Below are 24,644 nucleotides of genomic sequence, written 5' to 3'. Positions count from 1 at the left end.
CTCTGCGCTTCTATTCCTAGAGGCAGAAGTGGGTGAGGGTGCAAACCATGCCGTGAGCTGGCTGGCTGTTCCTCTCACAGGTGAGAGAGTGACTGCTGGCTCAGAGCCACAGTCCTCATTGAGAAACAGAGTGCCTTCTGAGAAAAGCAGGGTCTCAGCAGGCAGTGTGCCAGCAGTACTCCTTAGACAGGGACGAGAGCTGCCAGAGGTGGAGTGGCTGAGTTTGCTGGGCTTGCTCTTGTCAGGGGATACTTGCAAATGGCTCAGAAATGTTTGCTTTTTAGGCTTTTTTTGGCCCATCAAAGGTATACCCAAAGCAGAGTAACATCTTTGTAACACACAAGTGTAAGGTGTAGGGTGCAGGGCCTCCCTTTGTCCAGGGACCAGCATTGTGCCAGGGTGCTGGTCCCTGCAGCGGGCAGGGAAGAACAAATCCCAAGGGAAGGCAGAAAGCAGGACAAGTACTGTGGTTCACAGCCAAGCATATAGATACATTTTTTTCCCCCACTTTTTGGAGTTGTTTCTGAAGACAAGATACTCTTTGGTCCCTCCAAGAGGCTGAAACATGAAATGCACTGCTTTTCTTTCTGACTTTCTTTTATAATGCAATGTTTTTTGGTCTTCTGTGTTGTGCGTGCATGCTTGTGGGCTTCCACTAAGGAAGCCACACTCCTTTGGTGTTGAGGTGAGGGAGCCCTGGCACAGGCTGCCCAGGGAGGGTGTGGAGTCTCTTGCTCTGGAGGTTTTTCAAACCCACTTGGACACATTCCTGTGTGACCTGATTGAGGGGAACCTGCTTTAGCAGGGGGTTGGACTGGATCATCTCTTGAGGTGCCTTCCAACCCCTGCCATTCTGTGATTTTGTGATTCTGTGAAAAGCGAGAGCCTGGAGTGCTTCTCCCCAGCACCTCAGGAAGGTAGCTCCCCCAGGCCCCCAATGCCAATAGCATCTCAAGGCCACACCAGGTGCAGATGGGCTGACTCCATGACCTTCTCCATCTGCAACCAGGACAAGCACCAGCAGGCCCCAGCTCCCCAGCATGCCTTCGCCTGGCTGGTGTGTTTCAGCTCTGCCTTGCAGAGGAGCAGAGAGCTCCCTCTCCACGTTTCACCGAGGTGCCAAGCCTGACTCTGTTTCCAGCCAGGCCTGTGGGCCATCTGACCGCAGCCCCAGCTCTCTGGGGGCCAGGCACGCCACGGTAGCAACCTCAGTGGTATGGCGGCTGCCCCGCTCTGTCTGCACGCCTGTGGCCTCCTCCTGTTGAAACATCATCCCTCAGGGGCAAACCAGCTGGGCACCAGCAAATGAGCTGGGATGAAGATGAAGGCTGCCATTACAACAGTGAGGCTGCCTACGTGCAGCTTCCCAGCATCGTGCAACCACAGGCCCAGGTGCTCTCCTTCCCCCTGCCAGGCCAGGCAGGAGCTGCGAGGGAGAAGGAGCGCTGCCTGGCTGTGCTGTGAAATCTGGGTGCTCACCCAGCCTGGATCAATAACTGCCCACTCCCATGGTGCTGGAAACCGGCACAGCACAAGGATTTTTGATTGCTACACCCCTCTGAAGGGATTGTGGATGGCTCATTGCGGAGGGCCCTTTCCCATCCCACTGCTCCAGACTTCAGGTCTGATTCATAGAGATTTAGGCACCTGAAACTGCTGCTAAGGGCTGGAACAGATTAGGTCCCTTTATTGGCTTAGGCAAAAAATATGTGCTACAGGCCTGGAAAATAGAAAATACAATTCCTGTGGCTGTGCAGCCAATGGAGCAGTGAGTAAAGCTCACCAGGGTGCCTGTTGTTCATCAAGGAACAACGAACAACTGCGTAAGACAGCTATTGAAGAAGGGATGATGTACAAACTGAAAAACATAACATCTATAGCATTGAAACTATGGAGCACTGTCCCACTATGAGCGACTGGAAGCGTGACAGGCAGGAGATGCCAGGCAGCAGTGCAGAGCAGCCCGGCACAGAAGGAGCTGATTAAGAGCACACAAAAGCGAGCCGTGACTTGGCTGCAGCCTGGAGGGCTGTCAGCCACGTTGTGTGCTGTTTGCTCTCCAGGACACAGCCTTTGCCCACCAGCAGCCAGGCTCTCCCGAGCAGAGATGCTTGCGTGACCAAGCCGCTGCTGACCAGAGCTGTAGGGGGAAATCAGGGTGAGCTGTGATGAGAAAGAGCTGTGGAGGGGAGGGCTGCAGGCGTGGAGTGGCCGGCTGTGCCTGGGTTGCCAGCAGTGGTTAGGGGCCCTGAGATGTCAACAAAGGGCCAGTGAAGGAAGCTGACACCTGAAGAACAGCCCAAACTGTCTGTGGTAATCAGTCTGGCTTTTCAGCCCTGGGGAAGGGGACTTGCTCAACAACTCAGAGGAACACAAGTTTCGAATGCGAGAAGGGACAGGACTTCACGCTCTTTTCCCATCCAGCTGCCATTTACCATCCCATGTTTCTGTGAGTCAGCTCACATCGACGAGGATGACACCACGGAACATCCCATCCCACTCTCCAGCTTTCAACCATTCACCCCTGCCTGGCACAGCCCTCTCTCCTCTGGTGAAAGCATTCCTGTCACTGAGCATCAGGCTGATGTGAAAACAAGTGAGTATTTTTGCAGGCAGCACCAGGCTACCTTGGGTTTGCAGAGCTATGGAGCAACTCTGATGTGAAACCTCCTCCTCCTTCCCTTCTACGGATGGAAGGCTCAGGCAACAGCAAAAGTGAGGTCTGCTGGAAAACAATTTCAGCTGCATTTCTTTCTATACAGTTGCATTTTTAACTCTTACCCTACTAGTAATGAGGCCTCTAGTTGTCATCTCACTATGTGCTAAAGGAGAGAGTAACAACTGGTTGTGGTGGGGTGGGTGGTGACAGGGGTTCAGAGGACACACTCTGATTTGTACAAGGGTCTGACAGGCAGTAGAGCCCATGGTAGTTGCAATAGCAATAAAAAAAAGGAAAGAGGAATTTGGACATGAATATTATGAAATGAAAGAGCATTCTGGTGTCAATTCACCCCAGCTGGCATAACGGGAACACAAGGCAGAAGCCTCTTACTTCTAGATTTCTTTTTAACCTAGAAAGCAACAGCCCAGGAGGTGGGAGAATGAGAGCCCTAGACAGATAGATGACTTACTAGGGATATGTAATTTACTTACTGCACCTGGCACAGCATCCAAGTTCAAGAGAGACACAAGGATAATCCTTTGCAGGTACCTTCCTCCTCTGCAGGGTAGAACATTGGTCAGGGCCAGAGAAGGAAACATAGGTAGTGAACAGGATGACTCCATGGTGCTGAGCTTGGAGGTTTTCTGTCAGAAAAAGTCCCAGGGTAACTCACAGACTCCTTTTACAGAGAGTTGTATCTCTTCCTAAGTCACTACAGGGATCAAACAGGTTTTCCTACTGCTGTTTATGCCCCATTGATGGAGACCCTGTTCTGCAATGCTCATGTCACACCTACAAGTAGTAATGACAGAGTTTTGTATTGCATCAGCAAGCTGCACCAGGGGATCTGCCTCAGATCCTGGCACTTTAAGAGATGTGTCATCCAGGGCCACGTGGTACTTGCAATAACAGTCTACCTCTATCGCTGCATTGACAGGAGGAAGAAGTGTGCTCCAGTAGGAAGGACTATGCTGTTGCTGCTGGGCCATCAGCAAGTTACAAGTGACCTTTGGGATGAGGAAAACCAGTGCTATTGAGTACCCTTAACACCAGGCTATCAAACAGATAACTGAGAAGAAAGCAGCTCAAAAACCTGCACCAACAAGTAGATTTCCAGCAACATTGGCTCGAGGGCATTTGGGGATGCCTGTGGCCAAACAGGAGTCAAAGAGTGGGGAGTTGCTCAATGACACGAGTCCTTTCACCGCTAAATTGTTGAGGGAAGACAACTAATGAGACTGTGGTGGAATAGAAGGCAATGAGCATTGGGAAGCTCGGCCTAAAACCAGCCTACGCTCTCAACTGGAGGAGTAGGGCCTGTCTCACGAGATGTGTCAGTCTCCAGGTTACCAAGGCTGGGGCAGGCACTTGGTCCCCTAGTTGTACCTGAGTGCTGAATGGGAGCATATTGCCATTCTTCACACTTCCACTCCCAAAATCTGTGAGTGCACACACAAACAGGGACCGACACTGCTCCTAGGCTCTGCTCAAAGTCAGCTGAACCAACAGCCTCCATGTGTTAGGCTGGAGAAGGACACCAAGCCAGGAACACCTCGCTTTCATGAGGAAAGGGCATTTTACCAGGGCCACAATTGCTGTTGTCCTGGCAGGCAGGAACTCTAATCTGCAGCCCATGAAGACTCAGTTTCCTTGGCATCCATGCTGCAGGAATGAACTGTTTAACTTGCACACAAGCAGCTGTAGTACAACTGCAGAGTGCACCTGGAGGAAACAGAAAACCCTATCTGAGTTATTTCAGGTTGCTTGAAACAAGCCAAGTGCAGAAGCAATTCCTGCCTCTGAATTTTAACCAGGTACCACTTTCTGTGCAGCTTCTGTGGGAGCCAGGCCAGAGGTTCAGCTAGAGTTGGTGAGCAGAAAGGCAACCTGATGGACAACAGTGTCCATTTAAAGGACAGGTCGCTCTCATCCGTAACAAGCGAAGAGAGCATCTCAGTGCTCAGCAATATCCTGTTTACAGAATAGAAGCTGCTAGTTGCTGGAGTTGCACATCTAAGCAGGCTAAATCACGGGGCAGAACAACCTGGATCGGCACAGGCAGTTGCCTTGTGACCTGGGAATGTTTCTGGCATCGTGTCTCCCTTGTCCCCGTGCTGAAGGCTTACAGAGCTGACAGTGCTTTGCTGTGGTGGTATACTGAAACCACAAAGACCAACACAACTGCCCCTAAGCTGGGGGAGTTCTTAAGAGCTTTTAATTGCCCTCAGCAGGTTCAACCGTTCAGTATCTCCCAGGGCTTATATGGAGTGCCAAAGGAGCTTGTTCTGCCAGGAGCACTTCCAATACATTTCCTGCACATAATTCCCAGGTAGGCAGAGTCCAACAAGGCAGCAGCAAGCTCCTTGATGTGCATAGCTGTGCAAGCCTCCTGGTGAGTGCACCGGGGTCAGAGTCCACAGAGCAAATGAGACAGCAATAAGAAAAAAAAATAGCTAATGACACAGTGATGGCAAAGGGGTACCTGAAAGCCCCTGTTATGAGTTGGAGGAGGCAATGCTTTGCGTAAGGAGTGAGGAGAGGGAAGCTGTGCTGCAGAGGAGTGACTTCTACCCACACGGCTGCTGGAGGACGAGCACATGCTGGCTGGCTCCCCAGGGCAGGCAGTAACAGGCTACTGCTCCTCCTTACCTCCTCCTCCCTGCTCCAGCGGCTGCGGGACAGGGTGGCGCCAGGGCTGCCTTGGCAAAGGGGCACTCTCACACATCAGGTTGGGCGGGTATCGGGAGCGAGTTCCTAGCATCATGATCTTTTCTTGGCTCTGGAAGCACTTTCCCATGCCTCAAAGAACCCTCCCGTGTCCTGCCAGTCCCAGCACCTTACGGATCCTCCCAGTTCTCTTCCCATGTCTTGTGGCTGAACACTAACAACTTGCCAGCCAGGATGATCATTAGTTCCTCATATTAAAGGCATCTGCTCACTGATTAATATCTTTGGGACCATTTGTTGTCTTCCTGAAGTGTCAGTTTGACCAATTTGATTAACTTCTGTCGTGAAATGGCAGGACTGGTGGATGAGGGGAAGTTGTGGATGCTTTCTACCCTGACTTTAGTAAGGTGTTTGACACTATTTGATCCTCATAGTAAAGACAATGGGAGTATGAGCTGGGTGAGGAAACAGTGAGGTGGGTTGAAAACTATCTGAACAGCTGGGCCCAGAGAGTTGTGACCAGTAGCACAAAGTCTAGCTGAAGGCCAGTAAGTAGTGACGTACCCCAAGGGTCAGTATTGGGTCTGATCCCGCTTAGCAACTTCACAAATGAGCTGGATGATGAGGCAGCGTGTAACCTCAGCAAGTTTGCTGATGACACAGAACTAGGGTGAGTGGCTGATTCACCAGAGTTTCATGCTGCTGTACAGAGGAACCTCAACTGGACAAGACTTGAGAAATGGGCTGGCAGGAGCCTCATGAAGTTCAATGAGGAGAAGTGCAAAGTCCTGCACCTTGGAAGGAATAACCCAGGCATCAGTAAATGCTGGGGACCATTCATCTGGAAAGCAGCTTGGCAGAAAAGGACCTGAGGTCCCGTTGGATGCTCAGATGAACATGAACCAGCAACATGCCCTTGCAGCAAAGGACACTATCCTGAGCAGACTCAGGATGAGTGTAGGCAACAGGCTGAGGGAGGTGATCCTTCCCCTCTACACTGCACTGGTGAGGCCACACCTGGAGTGCTGGGTCCAGTTTTAAACTTTTCAGTACAGGAGAAACAGGGAAATACTAGAGAGAGTTCAGGGAAGGGTCACAAGAAAGATTAAGGGATTGAAGCATCCCTCTTGTGAGGAAAGGATGAGAGAGCTGGGGCTGTTGAGCCTGGAGAAGGCTCAGGGGGACAGCTTGTTAATATGTATAAATATCTGAAGGGAGGGTGCAAAGAAGATGGAGCCAGAACCTTCTCAGAACCTGCTCAATAACAAGACTAGAGGCAATGGACATCAGGAAACATTTTTTTTTACTGGTGGGTGGGGAACTGGCCCAGCTGCCCAGAGAAGCTGTGGAGTCTCCATCTTCGGAGACAGCCAAAAGCCACCTGGATAGGTTCCTGGGCTGCTTGAGCAGTGGGGTTAGACTAGATGACCTCCATCCAACCTCCACCACTCCGTGACTCTGTGAAAGAGAAAAAAGCAGTGTGCATGAGAAGGAACACAGGAAACACCTGCTAATAAGATGATCCCAGGAAAACAGGAGCACGATGAAGAACATTTCAAACTAGGGAATATGAGGTTGCCAAAGCCTTGGTGCCCCAGAAGTCAGGCTGGTGAGAGTAGACTAGCCAGAGCTCACAAAGGGAAAGCAGCAGACAGCCACGGAGGACCAGGCACAGATCTGCTTCCAGGTTACCTGCCACGAAATCACAAACACTGCACACAAACGGCTCAAAGGATAGTTTGTTATGGAAGCAGGCTCACCTACTCATAAATTTGACCCTTTTCCACCTTGCCCCAAGCTCCCAAGAGCCCAGCGAGGCTTCTCGCAGCTCTCTACCTCCTCCACCTGTTCACGCCTAAGGATAGCTGGTCTGGCAAGATGAAGTTGCCTCTCCCCTAGCCAGAGGAACACAGGCATCTCTAGCCTCTCCCTGAGTGTTTTTCCCAGAGCAGATGCTCAGCAGGTTGCTGCTGACATCATCCAGCCAGCGGTTGCCACAGTAACCGCACTTAGGGAAGAAGGATGAAGGTTCCTGGGGTAAGGGAATGACTGCCACCCGCCTGGGTGTTGTCTCTTGCACTGCAAGAAAGGACCATGCAGCTTTCTGAAGGTGAGAGAATGAATTCCTTTTCCTATACTACACCAAGATGGGCTTCACTCTCCCATGTGCCCCTGTAGCTTCCACTCTCCCTGTGCTCCCTGGCAACTGCACTGCTTCCTTGAACACTCAACCTAAGAAGAAAAACTGCTTTAGGCAAGAAGAAAACAGCCTTCCCAGGCAGAAGCCACCACTTCTGTTTTCTGTTTCAACAGATGTGTGCTGCAGCCCACCAGACCTGCCCCCAGAGGGAATCAAGGCCTCCTGAGTGTCAGTGGTTGAATAGGTGCCTGAAGGGCTTGGATAAAGAACTCACCATCCCTTAGGGATCCTTCCAGTCTCATGTACTAATAAGATCTGCTCATGCTCACCTTCATTATGTGCAGGAGAAATAGCAGCAGAGGGAAAGCCACACAAACCCAAAGCCTGGCAGACCTGATGGACCCCTGTAGTGCTGCTCTCATCCCCATTCAAAGCAAGTGCAGAACCCTGGCTAGAGGCAGCACTTATCCCCCTGCCTCCATCGCTGGGGAGAGAAAGCACTTAGCAGGAGACAGATAGAACCATAGCATCGTAGGATCATTTCAGCTGGAAGAGACCTTTAAGATCATCCAGTCCAACCTTTGTCCCAGCCCTATCAACCACTAGACCATTTCCCTAAGTGAAACATCCAACTGTCTCTTAAACACCTTCCAGGGATGGTGACTCCACCATCTCCCTGGGCAGCCCGTTCCAACGCCTGACAACCCTTTCAGTAAAGAAATTCCTCCTCATATCCAGCCTGAACCTCCCCTGGCGCAACTTGAGGCCGTTTCCTCTTCTTCTATTGCTCGTTACTAGGGAAAACAGACTGACCCCCACCTTGCTACAACTTCCTTTCAGGTAGTTGTAGAGAGTGATAAGGCCTCCCTTGAGCTTTCTTTTCTCCAGGCTAAACAGTCCCAGATCACTCAGCCGTTCCTATAGGAGGTGTGCTCCAAATCCTTTACTAGCTTGGTAAATCATCCCAGCCAGGTGCCCTCAGCTACAGGAAGAACAAAGGGAAGGCCAGCTAAAACCTGTCCCCATTTACTCCAAGTCCACCTCTGCTTCATGATAAAGCCCTCAAGAAGAGGTGCACTAGATCAAGAACAGCTACCTGGTTGTAAGAAAGAGGGATCAGCCACCACCTCTGCTCAGTTCTTTTCAGCAGCAGCCACAAGAAAAAGAAAAACTACTCTGCAGCTGCACTATTTGTGATCCAAAGGACAAACTCTGAAGTCTCTTTGGAGAGGACCCAAACAACAGGCTACTGGATTCCTTCCTGTTTCCAGCATGCCAACCTGGGAGACCACAGCCTCCAACCTCCCATCTGCTGGCTGAGAGAGCTGGAAAGGACAGAGCGAACGAGGCAGAGAGCATGAGAAACACTTATCCTCAAAGCACCCTAGAAAAAAAACAGTGGCATCTCCTGGAGGAGCTCCCGCTGTGCTCTGTCTCCTCTGTACACACACGTGTAACCAGCTCAGCCTATGTGGATTGTAGCCATACTGAGCATTCTCAGCTGTGGCCCTGAGCCTTAACGTTTCAGCCCGATGCAAGAGCTGACAGCTCTTGTCCTTGTTTTGGCTGGGACGGGGTTAATTTCCTTCTAGGCGGTACAGGCTGCGTTTTAGATTGTGTGTGAGAACAATGCTGATAATGCAGGGATGTTTTAGCTGTTGCTAAGTAGTGCTAATCTTAAGTGAGGGACTTTCCAGTTTCATAGAAGTACACAAGAAGCTGAGAGGGGGTATGGCCAGGAAAGCTGACCCAAACTAGCCAAAGGGCTGTTCCAGTTCATAGACCATCATGTCCAGTACATTAGCTTGGGGGGAGCTGGTGGGGAAAGGCAGATCGCTGCTTGGGCATCGGTCAGTGGGTGGTGAGCGATTGCAGTGGGCAACGCTTGTCTTTCCTTGAGTTCTATTTCTCTCTCTTTTTGTTATATTCCTTTTTCCTTGCTGTTGTTATCTATTTAAAATATTGTTATATTGTAATTCATTTGAGTTATTGAACTGTCCTTTATCTCAGCCCAGGAGTTGAGAGGGCAGAGTGAGCAAGCAGCTGCATGGCTGGGCTGTGGAGCTGAACAGCTGATCTCTCAAGCAGAAGATGCGGTGTTTTGTTATCACCAACAGCTGTTTAAAGGCTCCCATAGACAAAGGCAAGGATTTGGTTCCCATATGAGGAAGGGAGGCAAAGTACATCCCAGTGATTTCAAAGTCTTGTCCGATCTGTTTCCCTGCTCCTGGATGAGACCCCAGCCAAACCCAGGGAGAGGACACAGGGCATGAGAAGCTAAACTCTGCTGAAGGTCACTTCCAGACATGACACCCACCTCTCCCTCACTCAAAGCTTGGTGCAGCTGAGAAGGGTGACAGCAAAACCTCACGTGGGCATTTCTCAGCCCTCTGCAGGCTGCCTGTGGGTGACAGAGGTGGCACCTCACCCCTACCCTAGCAGAGCCAGACACCTCTGCACAGGGCCACGCAGACCATTGGGGTCCACCTGGAGTGGCAGCACATAGATTTCAGGTGCAGCACAAGAAGTCACCCTTCCCCAGCAAGGCATCGCCCATGCTGTGCAATGCTAAGGCAGCTGGCAACGATTAGTCACTGGCTCCTCCAGTTCTCAAAGGTACTGTCCACAACCCAATCACAGAATGGTAGGGATTGGTAGGGACCTCTAGAGATCACCCAGTGCAACCCCCTGCTAAAGCAGGCTCTCTTCCATCGGGTCACACAGGAATGTGTTCAAGTGGTTCTGGAAACCTCCAGAGCAGGAGACTCCACACCCTCCCTGGGCAGCCTGTGCCAGAGCTCCCTCACCTGAACAGCAAAGAAAGCTTTACCTTGTGGTTCAGTGGAACTTTTTGTGTTCCAGTTTATTCCCATTACCCCTTGTCCTGTCACTGGACACCACAGAAGTGTCACCCCATCCTCCTGACATCCACCCTTGTAAGAGTTATTGAGCTCCACCCCTCTATCTACTCAGCAGCACCCCCTCGAGTCAAGAAAGGTCTTGCCATGTCCTCATCTTCCAGGGCTCGAAGATAACCTAAGCCATTTTCATCCCGATGGGAGCACAATGAAAAGAGGAGGCCACTTCCAGCCTACGCTCACACTTTATTATATACAGAGACACGGTGAGTGTAAGAACATCAACATGGGACACGGACAGCACGGGAGGCCCAAAGGCACTGCCCTCCCGTCTCCTTGGTGCAACCAGTCAGCATAGTTTATACAAATCATACAGTATCTGAACAATAAATAAATTTCATAAATAAGATCAAGAAATTAGAAAAACAATCCCAAAACATAGACAAAGCAGCAAGGAATGATTTTTGAGGGCTGTGACACATTCACAGCGGTGACAACACTACCACCATCTCACCTGCACACCAGCAGCTGAAGCACAGACCCCCATCAGCCCTTTTCTCTCACTGTACTATGGCAAAATCCAACCAGGGAGGAAGGGGAGCTGAGGAAGAGTCATACAGTGCACTACTGCTGCGCTGTTGTGGTCCAGGAGCCCTCTCTCCTTAGCAAGCCCTTTCAGAAAGGGTGCTTGAAAACAAGGTACAACCGCAGACTTCCTGTGCACAGCCACAGCTCATCTATTTGGCACAAAAGAAACCCCCCGATCCTCAAACCAGTCTCTTCCCTTTCCATAGTCACTCAGACGGACACTGGCAGAGTTATTGAGTTAGGACAGAGGGTGGTGGTAGGGGAACTTCTCTAAGGAAAGGAGGAAGAGATGAGCCTCCCTTTCACTCTTGGGAGGCACAGACTCTGTTGTTCATCACCCCAGCAGGCTCCTTCCACGTGCCCTGGCACTCATGGGGACCAGGCGGGTGACAATGCCAACTGGTCCTCTGGCAAGGAAGGGGTTACCAACAAGGACTGCAGGGATGCAGCTCAGAGTTATGGAAGTGAAGGGACAGCAGTAAAAGGCCGCCACTGGTTATCTAAGAGAAAAGTGATAATAAAACAGCCAGTCCCTTAACCTCTGCAGGAGGAGAGGCCACATGGACACACTGATTTGACTCCCCCTCCGCCAGCCTCAAGGCCTCCAGCTCTCTCCCAGAGACGCTGGCGTATGAAGGTGGGAAGGACTCTGTCCACCATGGTTAGCTCTCAGCTGAAAGGAGACAACCTGAACCCTGCTCTCTCCTACCAACAACCCCCCTCTCCATTTTGCCCCCAAAGAAGGGTGTTGGAACATGAAGAAAGCGGGAACTGAGGGAACAGGGCAGCGAGAGAGAAACGGGAACAGATGGAGATCTGGGATGGGGAAACCTGACCCCTCTGCCCTAACGTGTACAGACCACTACTCATCCAGCCCCGGTATCAAGTCTGCAATGCTGTCCACATAGTAATTGGGCACCAGATCCTTGGCAGCGGCACTGTCGCTGGCCATGTAGGCCTGCGCCTCTTCCAGACGGGAGACACCCGTCAAGGTGAGGATGGTGGAGAGCCCGCAGTTCTTGCCGAAGAGGATATCCGTCTCCAGACGGTCTCCCACCATCAGGGTGCGGGACGGGTCAACGCCGAAGCGCTCCACGATGCAGTCGAACATGTAGGTGTTGGGTTTGCCCACCACCAGCGCCTTGCGGCCCGAAGCCGTCTCCACTGCTGCTGTGAGGCTGCCGGTTCCTGGAGGAGGGACACGGAGGAGAAAAAGAAGCAGTCATGGGCTAACTAGCTGCGGGGCCCTGGGTCCTGGCACAGGATGAGCATGCAGGAGGTGGGGGAGGTGGTGTGGGCTGGCAACAGGACTGCAGGAGCTGTCAAGGCAGCCTGGTGCTGGGGAAACGGCTTTTCCCGGGCCGAGGAGGGCGAACCCCAACCCACCATCATCGTCCCCCGACGCCCGGGGCAGCAAGGGGCGGGGAAGGGGGGGAGCGCGGGCTCACCGGGGGTGCGCTGGCCATCGCTGAGCGGGTGCCAGGGGTCAGGGTCGGTGGCCACCAGGAGACACTGCGGGTCGCGCAGGTAGCCGCAGGCCTGCGCCAGCTTGGCGAAGGTGAACTGGTCGTCGTAGCCCACCAGGACGGCCCGCACGGGCTCGGCGGCGCCGGGCAGCGGCTCGCCCTCGCCCGCCAGGCGCAACCCGGCGTCGCGCACCTCGCCGCGCAGCCCCTCGCCGCCCAGCACGAAGACGCGGCCGCCCCCGCTCCCGTTCCCTCCCGCGCCGCCGCCGCCGCCGCCGCCGCCGAGCAGGCGCTGGCGGAGGAAGAGCGCGGAGCACAGCGCGGAGCTGAAGACGTGCTCGGCGCGGACGCCGCGGAAGCCGAGGCGGCTGAAGCGTCGCTCCAGCTCGGCCACGGAGCGGCGGCTGTTGTTGCTGACGAAGAAGGCAGTCTTGCCGCTGCGCCGCAGCCGCTCCAGCAGCTCGGGGGCACCGGGGACGGCGCGCTCGCCCGCCCACAGGACACCGTCGCAGTCGAAGAGCAGCCCCTGCGCCGGGCCTAGCACCTCCCGCAGCCCCGCGCCGCTCAGCCGCCGGCAGCTCGCCATGCCGCCGCCGCTGCCCGCCGTCCCCGCCGCCCGCCGGCCGGCCGGCCGCCCCGCCGCGTCCCGCCCCGCCCCGCCGCCCCGCCAACCACCGCCCCCCGGCCCGCCGCCGCCGCCAATGGGAGGCGCGCAGCGCGCCGAGCGGCAGCAGCGCGGCCGCGTCGGCTCGCTCACGGAAAGGGGCGGGGCCGGGGGGCGGCCGGCCGGCTCCCGAAGCGACAGCCGCGCCGCCGCCTGAGCGCGCTCGCCCATTGGCTGCCCCGGACACCGCCTCCCGCGGCTGACGGCGCGGCGGCGGGGCGCCCCCTGCTGGCCGGCGGGGCCTGCGGGCGGCGGCGCCGCCATTGCCCCTCGGCCCGGTCCCCGCCGCGCTCCCGCTCTGCCGCGCCGGCCCCCTCCGCCTTGGCTTGCCCGGGGAGCTCCCGTTCCCTGCTGCCCGCTGCAGGCTGCGAGGCGGGCGGGCTCTGGCCCCTGGGGCTCACGCCTACCTGTGACTGACACCAACTGTTTAACCACTTCAGTTGCAAAATGTCTGCAGATGCACATTCAGATACACATTCAGATACAGGTGTGCGCGCGTGTCCCGGGACAGCGCGGTTTAACGGGGCACACGGGGCTGTGGGCACGTACCTGCAGTCGGCCCCGTGGAGCCACCCTGCCCAGAAACTGCGGCCAGTGCCTGGGATCCTCTGCCCCTCGGCCCCTCCTGCCCTTGGGGTATGGGGAGACTCCCGCGCCCTGCTCCCGGGGTCCCAAGGGGGTGTCTCGCCCCGTGACCGGAGCGAGGAGGAGGAAGGCTCTGCGGAGACGGGAGAGCGAGGGCCTCCAGCTGGCGCTCGGTCAAGATGTAAGGTCAAGCTAGAGGGTTAAGATGGAGGAGCGTGCCAACTCTGAGGCGTTGTCCCTGGCCTTGCCAGAGCGCCCACCGGACCCCGTCTCCCGGCCCCGCGGTGCTCCCGTGCCGCCCACCCCGCTCAGTTCTCCGAGGGCTGTCCCGCGGGTGGTGGTGTGGCCAAGGGGCTCCCTCCTCCGGCGGGCTGCGGCGTCCCCTGGTCCGCGGCTGCCGGGGCGCAGTCCGTGGCGGCGCCGGCGGGAGGCCGTGGGGACGGCGGGGCGTCCCGGCTGTGGCGGCGCGCGGGCTGCGGGGGGAGCGGCGGCGGGACGCAGGGGGCTCGCCCGGCTGCCCCCACCAGCCGTCGCGGCCGGGCCTTGGGGCTGGCTGCGTGCTCAGGGGCTGCGGGGGCAGGAGCCGTGCTGCGGGGCTGGGCCACGGGCGGCGGCATCACGGGGCGGGCTGGAGCCGGGCGCTTGCCTGGAAGGGAAGAGGAGCGGGGCTGGGGTCTCCTCCGCCGGGGTCTGTCCCCAGGGTAGAGGGGGTTGTGGTGCTGGCCCATTAGGCGGGCGGGCTGATGGACAAACTGCCCCGTGCACCATTCCCATGCTAGAGACCCAAGCGCGTTCCACGTTTTGAGGGCTTTTCTCACCCTCTTCCTTTCGCAGGGGGCCATGAGCTTTGACAGCTCTTGACAGAGGAGTGTTCAGCCCGACAATGGAGGATCTACCTTGTCCATCCCACAGTCCCACCTGTGAGGCTGGAGAATGCAAGGAGGGGCTGGATCCTGGCCACGCCGCCCTGGCTAGTGGCCCTTCCTCTCATTTGGTGGCAGGGACACCCCCAGCACCCTCTGGCAAACCAGAGGAGGTGGCAGGCACTGGGGAGCAGAGGGGATCGTTTCCCAAGCACCGTGCCATCTGAAGCACCCTGACCTTTGCGGGTGGTGTCGTCAGCCGTGGTGGGAGCCGGCGGCCCCACAGCTTCGGGAGACGGGCCGGTCACCTCTGGACATGCCGGCTGGGACCCGGCCTCACTGTCCCTCGAGGTGCTGCGCAGAAAATGGGGCAAGTCAGGCTTTGGTTGGGCATGGCGGTCCTGGTCTCGCGTCCCCCTGCGAGGGTACGGCTGCCAGCGTGGGGTGGGATAGCGGGAGGACACGGGGAGAGCTGGGGGAGCTGGAGCCCCCAGCTCCCACCACACTTACGCCTCTCCATCCGGGAGAGCGTGTGTGCTGGCTGGAGCGGGCTCGGGGCTCAGCGCTTCCACTGCAGCCACCTCGTCAGGGCCCTCAGTTGCAGGCGGCGTGAACATGCCCGAGACGTTGAAATCCACCTCTGGGTGGAGGGAAAGGAGGAGACGTGGTGAGGAAGCGTGTCCCACCCAGACCTTCGCCCAGTGACCCCACGGCGAGGACCTGGAGCAGTCCCCTGCTTCCCTCCTCCTGGGGATGGAGGAATGGCCCTCCCTCCCCCTTTCACCCGGGGACCCCTGAATGAGGCCTTGCCCTACCTCCAGGGAAGAGGGTGTCAGCGTTCTGGATGAGGGCTTCCACCACAGCCACCACCTGGATGGAGGAGGCTGAGGCCAAGTCCAGTTGCAGCGGGTCTCTGGAGAGATAGGCGTGGGGGGAGGTATCAGAAAACATTTTTCGGGACATTAACCCTTTTGCTGTTCATTGTTGAGGGGGGGAAGCCGGAAAGGGAGACACCCTGGCTGAGGGGGGTGGTTGGGCAGGAGGTGGGACTTGTTCCCTGTCCTGAAAAGCCTGGTTTTGGTGCTGTTGGAGGCCATTCGTGTCACGAGTGCTGTGGGGCTCAGGCTCTCCTCTGCTGCTTTGCTAAGAGGATACCTGCTTGGCAAGGGGATGTGCAACACGGGGACTGCAAGATCGAGGGATGGGACTGGAGGATGGAAGAGGTGTGTGTGCTGGATCAGTGTTTCCCATGGTGTTTGTGCCCAGGGCTGGGGAGCTTATCCCCAGGCCATACCCCACGCTCGGTTGCGGCCACAGCAGGTTGGGGCCCAGCACGATGGCGATGTTGCTGGGAGTCATTTTGTTCACCTCCTGGTGTTCGGCCAGCTTGGCTAAAAACTTGATCAGGTACCTGTGGGGTAAAAGGAGGGTGAGAGGATGGTATGTACGGATTCAGCTGCCCACAGTGATTGCTTGGGGCTGAAGAAGCCCTGTCCCTGCAAAACACCTCAGATTGTTGTAGCTCTCCCTGGGCAGGCGGCTGCAGGTGTCTCGCAGGCTCTCCACACGGCTGTCGACATCCTTTAGGCTGCACGAGAGAAGGAGGAGGAGCAGAGAGCTCAGCCTGCTCCCTGTGGCAGTGAGGGACAGGATAAAGGGTGCAAAGGAGGAAGGCCAGTGTTGGCCACGCTGTGCAGACCATAGCCCTGGCAATGGAGATGCTCTGCTGCTGCCTTTACTGAGCAGCTAAGGCAGGTATCTGTGGTACCTGCTCTTTTCTTTTACTGCTGCTCCCTGAGATTTTGGAGCACAAGGATTTCTGCTGAGCGTGGGCCCATATCTCCCCACACGGCAAAGGAGTCTGAGCAGCCTTGCTCTGAGCCCCGGGAGGGATGGAGAAGGGGGGAGTAACTGAGGGCTTTTTGAGCCTCACCAGGCTTTTCCACCCCAAAGCCCAGACCCACCTGGCCACTTTGACCCACTCGTCGTAGAGCTCGAAGGTCATCAAAGGCTGGGGCAGCTCCCGCAGGTAGGATTTCAGTGCACCTGGGAGGAGAGGGGGAGCTGGGGGATGGCAGGGACTGCTCGGTGGGGTGTTTCCCCCCTCCCACCTCACTGTCACCCACCAGCCACAGCGTGGGGGTCCGAGTAAAACTCCTCCAGGGCACCGGAGCCGCTGGCCAAGCTGCTCTTCAGCTTCCTCAGCACCGAGGCGCCTGCTCCCACCCGGAACAGTCCCTGGGGATGGGGTGAAGAGGGAAGGCATGCTGCATTTTGGGAGCGAGGGTGGCTGTGGCGAGGTTCAGGAGTGCTGCCCACCTCCTCCCTCATGCCAGAGGCCAGCAGTATCATGACACAGGCTTCGATGGGCAGTGCGATCTCCCGGCCCAAGCTCTTGAGGTGGGTCTCCAGGGGCACGCCGTAGTACCCTGCCACCGGGGTGTCTGCAGCCAAGGAGGGCTCTGGAACAGGGTGGGCGATGTCAGGAGGGACAGTGGTGGCTGGGGCCAGCCGGTATTTAGCCACATCCATGGCAACATCTTACTCCTGGCTTAGTGGAGGCAGAGGCAGGGCAAGCAGCATCCCCAGCCCGCCTGAGGCCGCGATCCCCAGCCCACTAGCCCAATGTGGGAGGAAGCAACCAGCATATGGAAGGGAAATATGTCTTTCCCCAACCTCCCTGGCCACACTTGTGTCCCCTGGGCTCAGCTGCAGGCTTCCCTGGGCTGCACAGAGAGCCAGTGGGTACCTGTCTGGCTGTGGCTTTCCTTCAGCTCTGCCAGAGCCGAGTCCAGAGATCCCAGGGACTGCCGGTGGTACTGGGCTTGGATTTCCAGCAGCTGCCAGGCAGAGGACAGGCAAACAGCACTCAGTTTGGCACCAGCCCCTCTTGGAGAGACCCCCCCCCCCGTCCATCCACAGGACATTAAACCCACACACAGACAGGGCAAAGGGGGAGCTGCAAGGGATCACCCGCCCTGGGTCTGTGAGACAATGGCTGTAGTGAAGGATAGACAGATGAAAGTTTTAGGAAGAACTTTTTCACTGAGAGGGTTGTTAAGCATTGGAATGAGCTGCCCAGGGAGGTGGTGGAGTCCCCATCCCTGGAGATATTAAAGAGCCGTGTAGCTGAAGTGCTGAGGGACATGGTTTAGTTTATTACTGGGCTTGGCTGTGTGAGGTTAGTGGACAGACCTGATGATCTTAAAGGTCTTTTCCAACTGAAATGATTCTATGATTCTAGGGCAAATTGAAGAGGAGAAGGATCATTGGGATGAACCCCTCTGCAGTTGGTGCTAGTGGCGGCATTAACCCCCAGCGCACAGAGCAACGGCAGCTTTAGGCTTCTGTGGTGCCTGGGGCTGTCCCTTGCCCTGGGTGCAGGATTTGGTGTGGACGAGGACAAGGCTGGGCTCAGACACAGCTCAGGAGACGCTGACATGCCGAGGAGGAGTGTGAGAGAGGACTTACTTTGATGAAGTAGCTGGCATAGCTGTCCTCTTTGGTGGAGAAGTGGTAGAGGTCAGCCATGTACTCATCCTGGGAAGGGAGACACAGAGAAGAGCAATCTTCCACCTCCTCCCTGGCATCACAGGAAGAGAAAACACCTTCACAAAGTCCTGTCATCTGGGCTGTGAGTCATCCAGATTAGGGCCTCTGGGTGCGATGGGGAGGCAGACTGGGACTGCGGTGGGATTCCTCCGTGCCCTCATTGCTTGCCTTTGGGTAGCAGCAGCGACCTGCTCTATGATCAGCGTCCTGGCACAAGTAGTCCCTGCACCTCCAGCTCTGCTGAGCCCACAGGCTTTTCAGAGAAACAGGGCAGAAGTAGAGAAAGCTGATTTGAGAGTCCATTGCCACCCAGCACAGACCCCAGCTTGGCTGGCTCCCGAATCCTTCACTCCGCTTCTTTTATGAGGACAGGCTGTGGGACCTGGGGCTGTTTAGGCTGGAGAAGACTGAAGGGGAACCTCATCAACACTTATAAATACAGAAAGGGTGGATGTCAAGAGGATGGGATGAGTCTTTTTTCCTGTTGTGCCCAGTGACACGACAAGGGGTAATGAGCACAAGCTGGAACACAAGAGGTTCCACTTGAATATGTGATAAAACTCCTTTGGTGTTGAGGTGAGAGAGCCCTGACACAGGCTGCCCAGGGAGGGTGTGGAATCTCCTGCTCCGGAGGTTTCCAAACCCACCTGAATGCCTTCTTGTGTGACCTGATGGAGGTGAAACTGCTTTAGCAGGGGGTTGGGCTAGATGATCTCTAGAGGTCCCTTCCAACCCCTCCTGTTCTGTGATTCTGTGATCCTCCCCTGGGCTTGGGGCATCCCCCTGTTTCTGATCCTGGAGGGACCAGTTTGCTGCATTCCTCTCAGTTTGAGGTCACCATGGATGGAAGCGGGTCTGCAGCCACAGAGCTGCCCCATGGAGGGTACAGTGAGTGACACTCTCACCTTGCACTGCTCCACCTTCCTCTTCACCTCCTCCTCTTCTTCCTTCAAGACCTCCAGTTTGTTGGCAGCAGAAGATGCCCCTGGGCCAGTGCCAGTGCCAATGCTGTTACTGGAGCTCTTGGCAGCTTGGTTCAGCCTTTGGGGTGGGAGAGAAGAGACACACTCACGGCCTCAGTGCCAGGGGCACGGTGTGGGATGGGTGCACAGAAAGGGCATGGGGCAGAGCACGAGGGACAGCAAGCTCCAGTTCTGCCCTGCAGAGTGTTTCCTAGGCCAGTGGCTCTCACTTCCCTCACCCACAAGAAGACGCTGCCCACCCCAGAAGAAGGGGTGCAACCTGGTCAAGTCAAGGGGCACTCAGCAAGCCTGACCAAAACACCCAAGGTCTGCAAGACCCTTCCAAAGCCTCATTCCTCAAGCCACCAGCCCCCTAGAGCTGCCCCCCTCTCTCAGAGAAACCAGGCACGGCATGGGCTCCCCTGCAAGAGTCAGACACCGAGCAGCACTGGGGCACTTGGCTGCCTTTGGCAGAGGCACTCTCTTTGACTTTGCCCCCAGCCCTGGGAAATTTACTCCCCAGGGCCATCAGCTTCCTTTCTGCCCCCTCCCCCGTGTGCCCTGGCCCCTTCCACCCACTGCATGAGCCTGTACCGGCTCTTGATGCTGTTCCAGTCAGAGATCAGCTTCTGGAGGGTCTTCTTGCGCTTTAGGATGATGGGAAGCTCCTCCTGGGGGAGAGAAGGGCCAGAGGGAGTGGAGGAGGACTGGAGGCCCAGGTAGGAAGGTGGGATGGGGGAGAGGAGCCAGGAGGGCAGGCAGGGCTACCTCACTGAGCTTGTTGAGGGGCTGCAAGACGTCGCGCTCCAGGGCGATCTCAAACTCAGCCAGGATTTTGGCCAGCGAGCTCTGTATGCAGCAGCCCATCTCCAGGGCTCTCCTGCATGGGGACAGGGATAGAATGACTGTGGGCTGGAGCCATACCACTCTCTGACCCAAAACTCCCATCTTGCTCATCCTCACGTGGAACCCTGAGCCAGCCCCCAGCCCCTTCTGCAATTGGAGGCTGAAGGTCCTGGCCCACTCCTGTGCCAGTGTTTGCTCTGAGGACAGGGTTTGATATAGCTCAGCTCGGCTGCGGGAGTTCCTGAGCCAAGAGAGTGGCTCTGCCAGGGTCTGGCATCCTCTGGAGTTGTCCCCAGTACTTTCTCCCACCGGCACTTACCCGAGGCTGGACTCTGTGTCCAGTTCCTTGAAGCTCTCAGCCATCGTTGTGGACAGAGCCATCAAGGGCAGCTTCTTCTGCACAGAGCCAAGGATTTAGGAAAGAGATGGTGAGCTGGTATGTGGCAGCTCCATCCCTGTGAAGCGTGGCACAGGAGAAAGTGGCCCAACCCTGTGCTGGGTCCCTACATCTTCCTCTGCCCCCTCCCTACTCCAGCCCCATGGGCCCTGTAGCCTGAGGAAAGGCGTTTTGGATGTCTCTTCAGGCAAAGCTACGATCCAGTTAGCTGAACAAGGCACTAAGACTCTGTAAGTTGGTTAGAAAACCTGCAGCCTTCTCCCAAATAGTCCCCTGGGGAGGACTGTGACACTGATCGAGACCCTCCCCAAGCCCAGCCCTGACATGGCTTCAGAAGTATGGAGAGGTTTAATCAGCGAGAATAATTAAGCCAAGCTGGGGCTTGTCAGGTTGCCAAGAAGAGCAGAGCCCACAGAATGATGGCGGGGCCATGGGAAGTGCTGGGGCATCCCCTGTTTGCTTCCCAGATGAGGGCTGGCGGGTACCGGGCGGGAAGAGGGCGGCGGGTTCCAACCAAGGAGGAGGAGGAAGCGGTGGCACCGCTGGGCCCATCTGCACTGTGCTGCTGCCAGGGCTGCACAGGGGTTCAGCAAGGGACGTGGGCAACGGGGCTTTGGAGGGGCTGTTCGAGGGAAAAACGCCGTCTCCGTCCCAAGAGGCCCCAGTCTCACAGGATCACAGAACGGTAAAGCAGGTTCCCCTTGATGGGGTCACACAGGAAGGTGTCCCAGGCAAGCTGGTGATGGTTATGGAGACTGTCCTGCTCTGCTCGACCCTGGCACCTGCTGCTGGCCACTGCTGGGGATGGGATCTGGGCTGGGCTTTGGGCTACCCTTGGGAAAAGCCTGCAAAGCAGGGGCTTTGCTGGCAGGGGACAGGGATGGGCCGTGGAGGGAGGACTTGGCTCACCACTCGCTTGTCCATCTCGGAGCCACACTGTCCCTGCAGGCAGGCCTGGAGCCTCTTGGACACGCTGTGAGCTGCTCGCTTGGCTGGCTCGATCCTCTGCTCGATCTAAAGGCAGAAAGGTGGCACTGGGGAAGATCTTTTGCCAACCGTGGGTGCAGTTGGGTATCCTGCTGCTACCCAGAGCATCACCAGTCCAGAAAAAAGGGAGCACAGCTCCTGGTCAAGATCCATCCCTCCGTGAGCAGCTGGGGAAGCCCTTTCCCGTGGCAGGAGCCTGCCATTCACTTAAGGCTGTGCTCCTGGAGTCACCCTCTGGCACGTGGGCAGATCCCAGCCCTGAGACTTGGACACAGGGCAAATGGCAGGCGGGGCTGGGCAAGCTCCCAGACCCAGGCACAAGCAGGCACATGCCTGCAAGCCCAGCCCCTGCCTCACCTGCAGCAAATCTTCCGGCAGGAGCTCGGTTGCTTCTTGGGCTCTGTGGAGGAAGGAGAAAGAGCCATCAGCAGATGGGACTCACACCCATGCAGCCCCCTTGGGAAGGCAGGTCCTTATGCCTCCCACCCGCCTCTCCTTTGGCTCTGGGGAGCAGGAGATGCTGGCTATGGCCTGGACTGTTGTACCCGAGGCTGTGGGCAGAATGAGCATGGGGGGATGAGATCAGCAGGAGCAGGGCAAAGCAGGCAACCTTGCTGGCTGGTGGACACCCCATCAGACAGAGCTTCCAGTACTGCAGTGAAAACATCCAGATGTGGCCTGCTGCTTAGACACAGAGTGCCTGGTGGGGCTGTGGCATGGGTGGGTAGTTTGCGGGTGGAACCTTCTACCCCTGACCACACAACTCTCCACTGAAGGTAGAATCATAGAATCGTTTCAGCTGGCAGAGACCTTTAAGGTCATCGAGTCCAGCCTTTGTCCCAGCCTTACCAACCACTAGACCATTTCCCTAAGTGCAACATCCACCTGTCTCTTATACACTTCCAGGGACGGTGAGTCCACCACCTCCCTGGGCAGCCCATTCCAATGCCTGACAACCCTTTCAGTACAGAAGTTCCTCCTAATGACTCCTGGTGTCTCCAGGGCAGTGCTGTTGGAGCCTGGCACTTGCCTTTGCAGGCTTGGGCCACCGGTGCCAGAGCAGGGCTATCTTTGTGGTTGAGCTGGGGACTGAGCCAGCCCCACCAGAAATGCCTACAGCAAACCAGCTTTCTGCTAGGTTTTTGCAGCAGATATTGGGAGTGAATCTGCAGGGGAAACCTCTTGATTTGCAGCAAATTCCGCTCAAACCCAAATTCAGACCTCACCAGCTGCCATCACCACCAACCCTCCCCGACGCCTCCCATAGAGGCGACCTCGCTTCGCTGCCATCGCTGCCACCCAGGAACCCCATTTGCTTCCCCTCTGCTGCTTCTGCTGCTGCTCTCCCCCAGCACCCAGTTCACGTTTCTGCCTTTCCAGCACCCAGCAGAGCTGTGGCGGGACGAGGCGGTGGAGCGGCAGGAAACGGGGGCGGCTCGCTTGAAAGCGAGAGAAAATGACGTGAGGTCACAGCCCATGGGAGAGAGGCTCAGCAGCGGGTAAACGGCTTGTTCAGGGACCGCACCAGCTGCCCAGCCTTAAACCGCCACCTGCCCGGCCTTAAACCGAACCTAACGTGGAGATGAGGCGTCTCGAGGCAGGAGGGATAGGAAAGGGGGTCACGCTCGCCTCCGGAGAATGCAAGAAGAGTAAGAGGTCACCAAGGTGTAAGAGGTGCTTCCCTGTTGCTGGTGTGCTGGGATGGCTGAAGGACCTCAGCGGTCCAGGGGACTTGGTACCACTCAGCTTCTCGGCTCTGGGGTACCATGGGAGGGGGTGGCTGTAAGAAAGCGGGAGCGAGGGGGCTGGGAACGGGATGGCTCAGCCCTGTAATTTCAGTTCTGGGTTTTGCAAAGGGAGAGCTTTGGAAAGCCGGAGACAAATACGGAAGCAGCAGAGGCAGGATGGGACCAGAAGGATTTGTGTGAAGCTGTAAGTCCTCTGAGGATCCCCATTCCGCTCCTCAAAGGGCATCACGGGGCATTCAGAGTGGCTAGAGCTGTGTAGGGCATCTGCCTCCTGAGGGGCACCCCGGGCTCACTGGGGAGAGCAAGTCCCAGCTCCTAACACCCTCCTGGTCAGCACACAGGCAAGGGCACATGTCTGGAATGTCCCTCCCCGTTGCACTCCCATCCTGGGGAAGCCAAGCTTGGGAAAGGCCTCTTTCCAGGTGGACACAACCTTCCCGCTGCCGCATGGGAACACTTGCACTAAGGATGCTCTAAGGTTGTTTGCCGCTTTCCCCTGTCCACCGGCGCTGGGAAGCCAGTCCGGCCCCAGCACAAGCCCTGCAGCAGCCACATCGCGCTGCTCCCTCGGAGCTGTCCGCCGCAGGGCGCGGAGGGGTCCTTACCGGCCGGCGATGCTGGGGTGGGACAGCTGCTGCCGCATCCGATTGAACTGCCTCTTCATCATCTTCAGAGCCCGGAGGAGACCGCGGGAGCCGCTCCGCTCGGCTGCGCCCGCTCAGCACCCCTCCGTGATGCTTGGCATGGGACGCCAGCAGCCCCTCGGCTCCCTGGAGCCGCTCTGCCCCTCGCTTCTCCCTCAGGACCTCTCCTCACTCCTCTCCTTCCTCCTTCCCTTGTTCCCCTGGTTCCCTCCCTCGTCCCTCCCCGGGGATGCCCTGCCTGCTTTCTCTTCCCCTCCCTTGGACTCCCCTCTGTCACTCGGTCTCTTTTTCTGAGCTTCCTCCCTCCTCCCTCCTCCCCTCCACCGCAGATCAGGTAAGAGCAGTTCAGGGCTCTTGCTCGGCTCTGTGTTCCTGTCACCACCCCACAAGTATAAATAACTTCAGCCCAGCCTTAAAGGGGAAATATTGCAGCAAACACCTAACAAGGCAGGACAAGCACACGCCGAGCCTGAGTGAAAGCCCCACGCTCTGTTTCTTGCTCCCTGTCCCAGCCAGGGAGGTGTTTTCCTCTCCTTGCCTTGCCCACCACCATCCGCACTGCAGGGCAGCCCGAGGCTGTGCCAGCTGGCTGTGGGGTGCATACGGGGTGCCTGATGTTCACCCTGCCCTTTCTCAGCACCCAAACGCTGCCAACACCCCTCAATCCTGCGATACACCCCCCTTGTCGTGACACGAAGGGGAGGGCCAGCAGCAAAGCTGCCCCTGCAGCCCCTTCACACCTCTCACCCTGCTTTCCCTCCCTGCCGCAAAGCTGTAGCCGGGGCGGTTGCCTCGTGCCCTGGGGAGGCCCCTTCCTCCCCTGGCGCTGGCAGAGCCTCTGGCAGCAGAGCAGCTGGGCTAAGTGCCGAGCGGCAGCACAGGCTTGCACGGGGACCACAGCCTCCTGGTTCCCAGGCCTGGGTGCTGCCTGCTCTCTGCACAGCTGCACCAGGGCTCAGCTCTTTGGTTTTTGTCGGTCTAAAAATATTCCCCTCACACCACAACCAGCACCTTT

The 24,644-nt window shown here is 56.9% G+C and overlaps 2 protein-coding genes across 2 annotated transcripts; both read right to left on the bottom strand.

Annotated features, from left to right (window-relative positions):
- Positions 1-10,553: 10,553 nt before the first annotated feature.
- PDXP (pyridoxal phosphatase) lies at positions 10,554-12,988 on the bottom strand. Its single transcript, XM_061988939.1, has 2 exons — positions 12,364-12,988; positions 10,554-12,103 (listed from the first exon to the last, which is right to left on the bottom strand). Exons 1-2 carry the CDS (start codon positions 12,965-12,967, stop codon positions 11,778-11,780), a joined length of 930 nt encoding a protein of 309 aa, XP_061844923.1. The 5' UTR covers positions 12,968-12,988; the 3' UTR covers positions 10,554-11,777.
- An 856-nt stretch (positions 12,989-13,844) lies between these two features.
- SH3BP1 (SH3 domain binding protein 1) lies at positions 13,845-23,802 on the bottom strand. The gene is made up of 18 exons (XM_061988938.1): positions 23,591-23,802; positions 21,595-21,637; positions 21,160-21,264; positions 20,173-20,249; positions 19,776-19,887; positions 19,602-19,678; positions 18,951-19,086; positions 17,965-18,033; positions 17,243-17,333; positions 16,813-16,955; positions 16,620-16,731; positions 16,458-16,539; positions 16,001-16,081; positions 15,788-15,904; positions 15,309-15,406; positions 15,004-15,133; positions 14,732-14,847; positions 13,845-14,276 (listed from the first exon to the last, which is right to left on the bottom strand). Exons 1-18 carry the CDS (start codon positions 23,650-23,652, stop codon positions 13,939-13,941), a joined length of 1,989 nt encoding a protein of 662 aa, XP_061844922.1. The 5' UTR covers positions 23,653-23,802; the 3' UTR covers positions 13,845-13,938.
- Between the last annotated feature and the right edge of the window lie 842 nt (positions 23,803-24,644).

Source organism: Colius striatus, chromosome 1, assembly GCF_028858725.1.
Source record: "Colius striatus isolate bColStr4 chromosome 1, bColStr4.1.hap1, whole genome shotgun sequence".
In the NCBI taxonomy this organism is placed as follows: domain Eukaryota; kingdom Metazoa; phylum Chordata; class Aves; order Coliiformes; family Coliidae; genus Colius; species Colius striatus.
The sequence above is the reverse complement of the archived record's forward strand: the minus strand, read 5'-3'. Positions and strand labels throughout refer to the sequence as shown.

Coding starts and splice junctions, on each gene's coding strand:
- PDXP (XM_061988939.1), bottom strand. CDS start 12,967: ATGGCGAGCTGCCGGCGGCTGAGCGGCGCGGGGCTGCGGGAGGTGCTA. Junction 12,104..12,363: donor CGATGGCCAGCGCACCCCCG/GTGAGCCCGCGC, acceptor TCCCTCCTCCAG/GAACCGGCAGCCTCACAGCA.
- SH3BP1 (XM_061988938.1), bottom strand. CDS start 23,652: ATGATGAAGAGGCAGTTCAATCGGATGCGGCAGCAGCTGTCCCACCCC. Junction 20,250..21,159: donor CCGAGATGGACAAGCGAGTG/GTGAGCCAAGTC, acceptor GGCTCTGTGCAG/AAGAAGCTGCCCTTGATGGC. Junction 14,848..15,003: donor GCTCTCCCGGATGGAGAGGC/GTAAGTGTGGTG, acceptor TTTTCTGCGCAG/CACCTCGAGGGACAGTGAGG.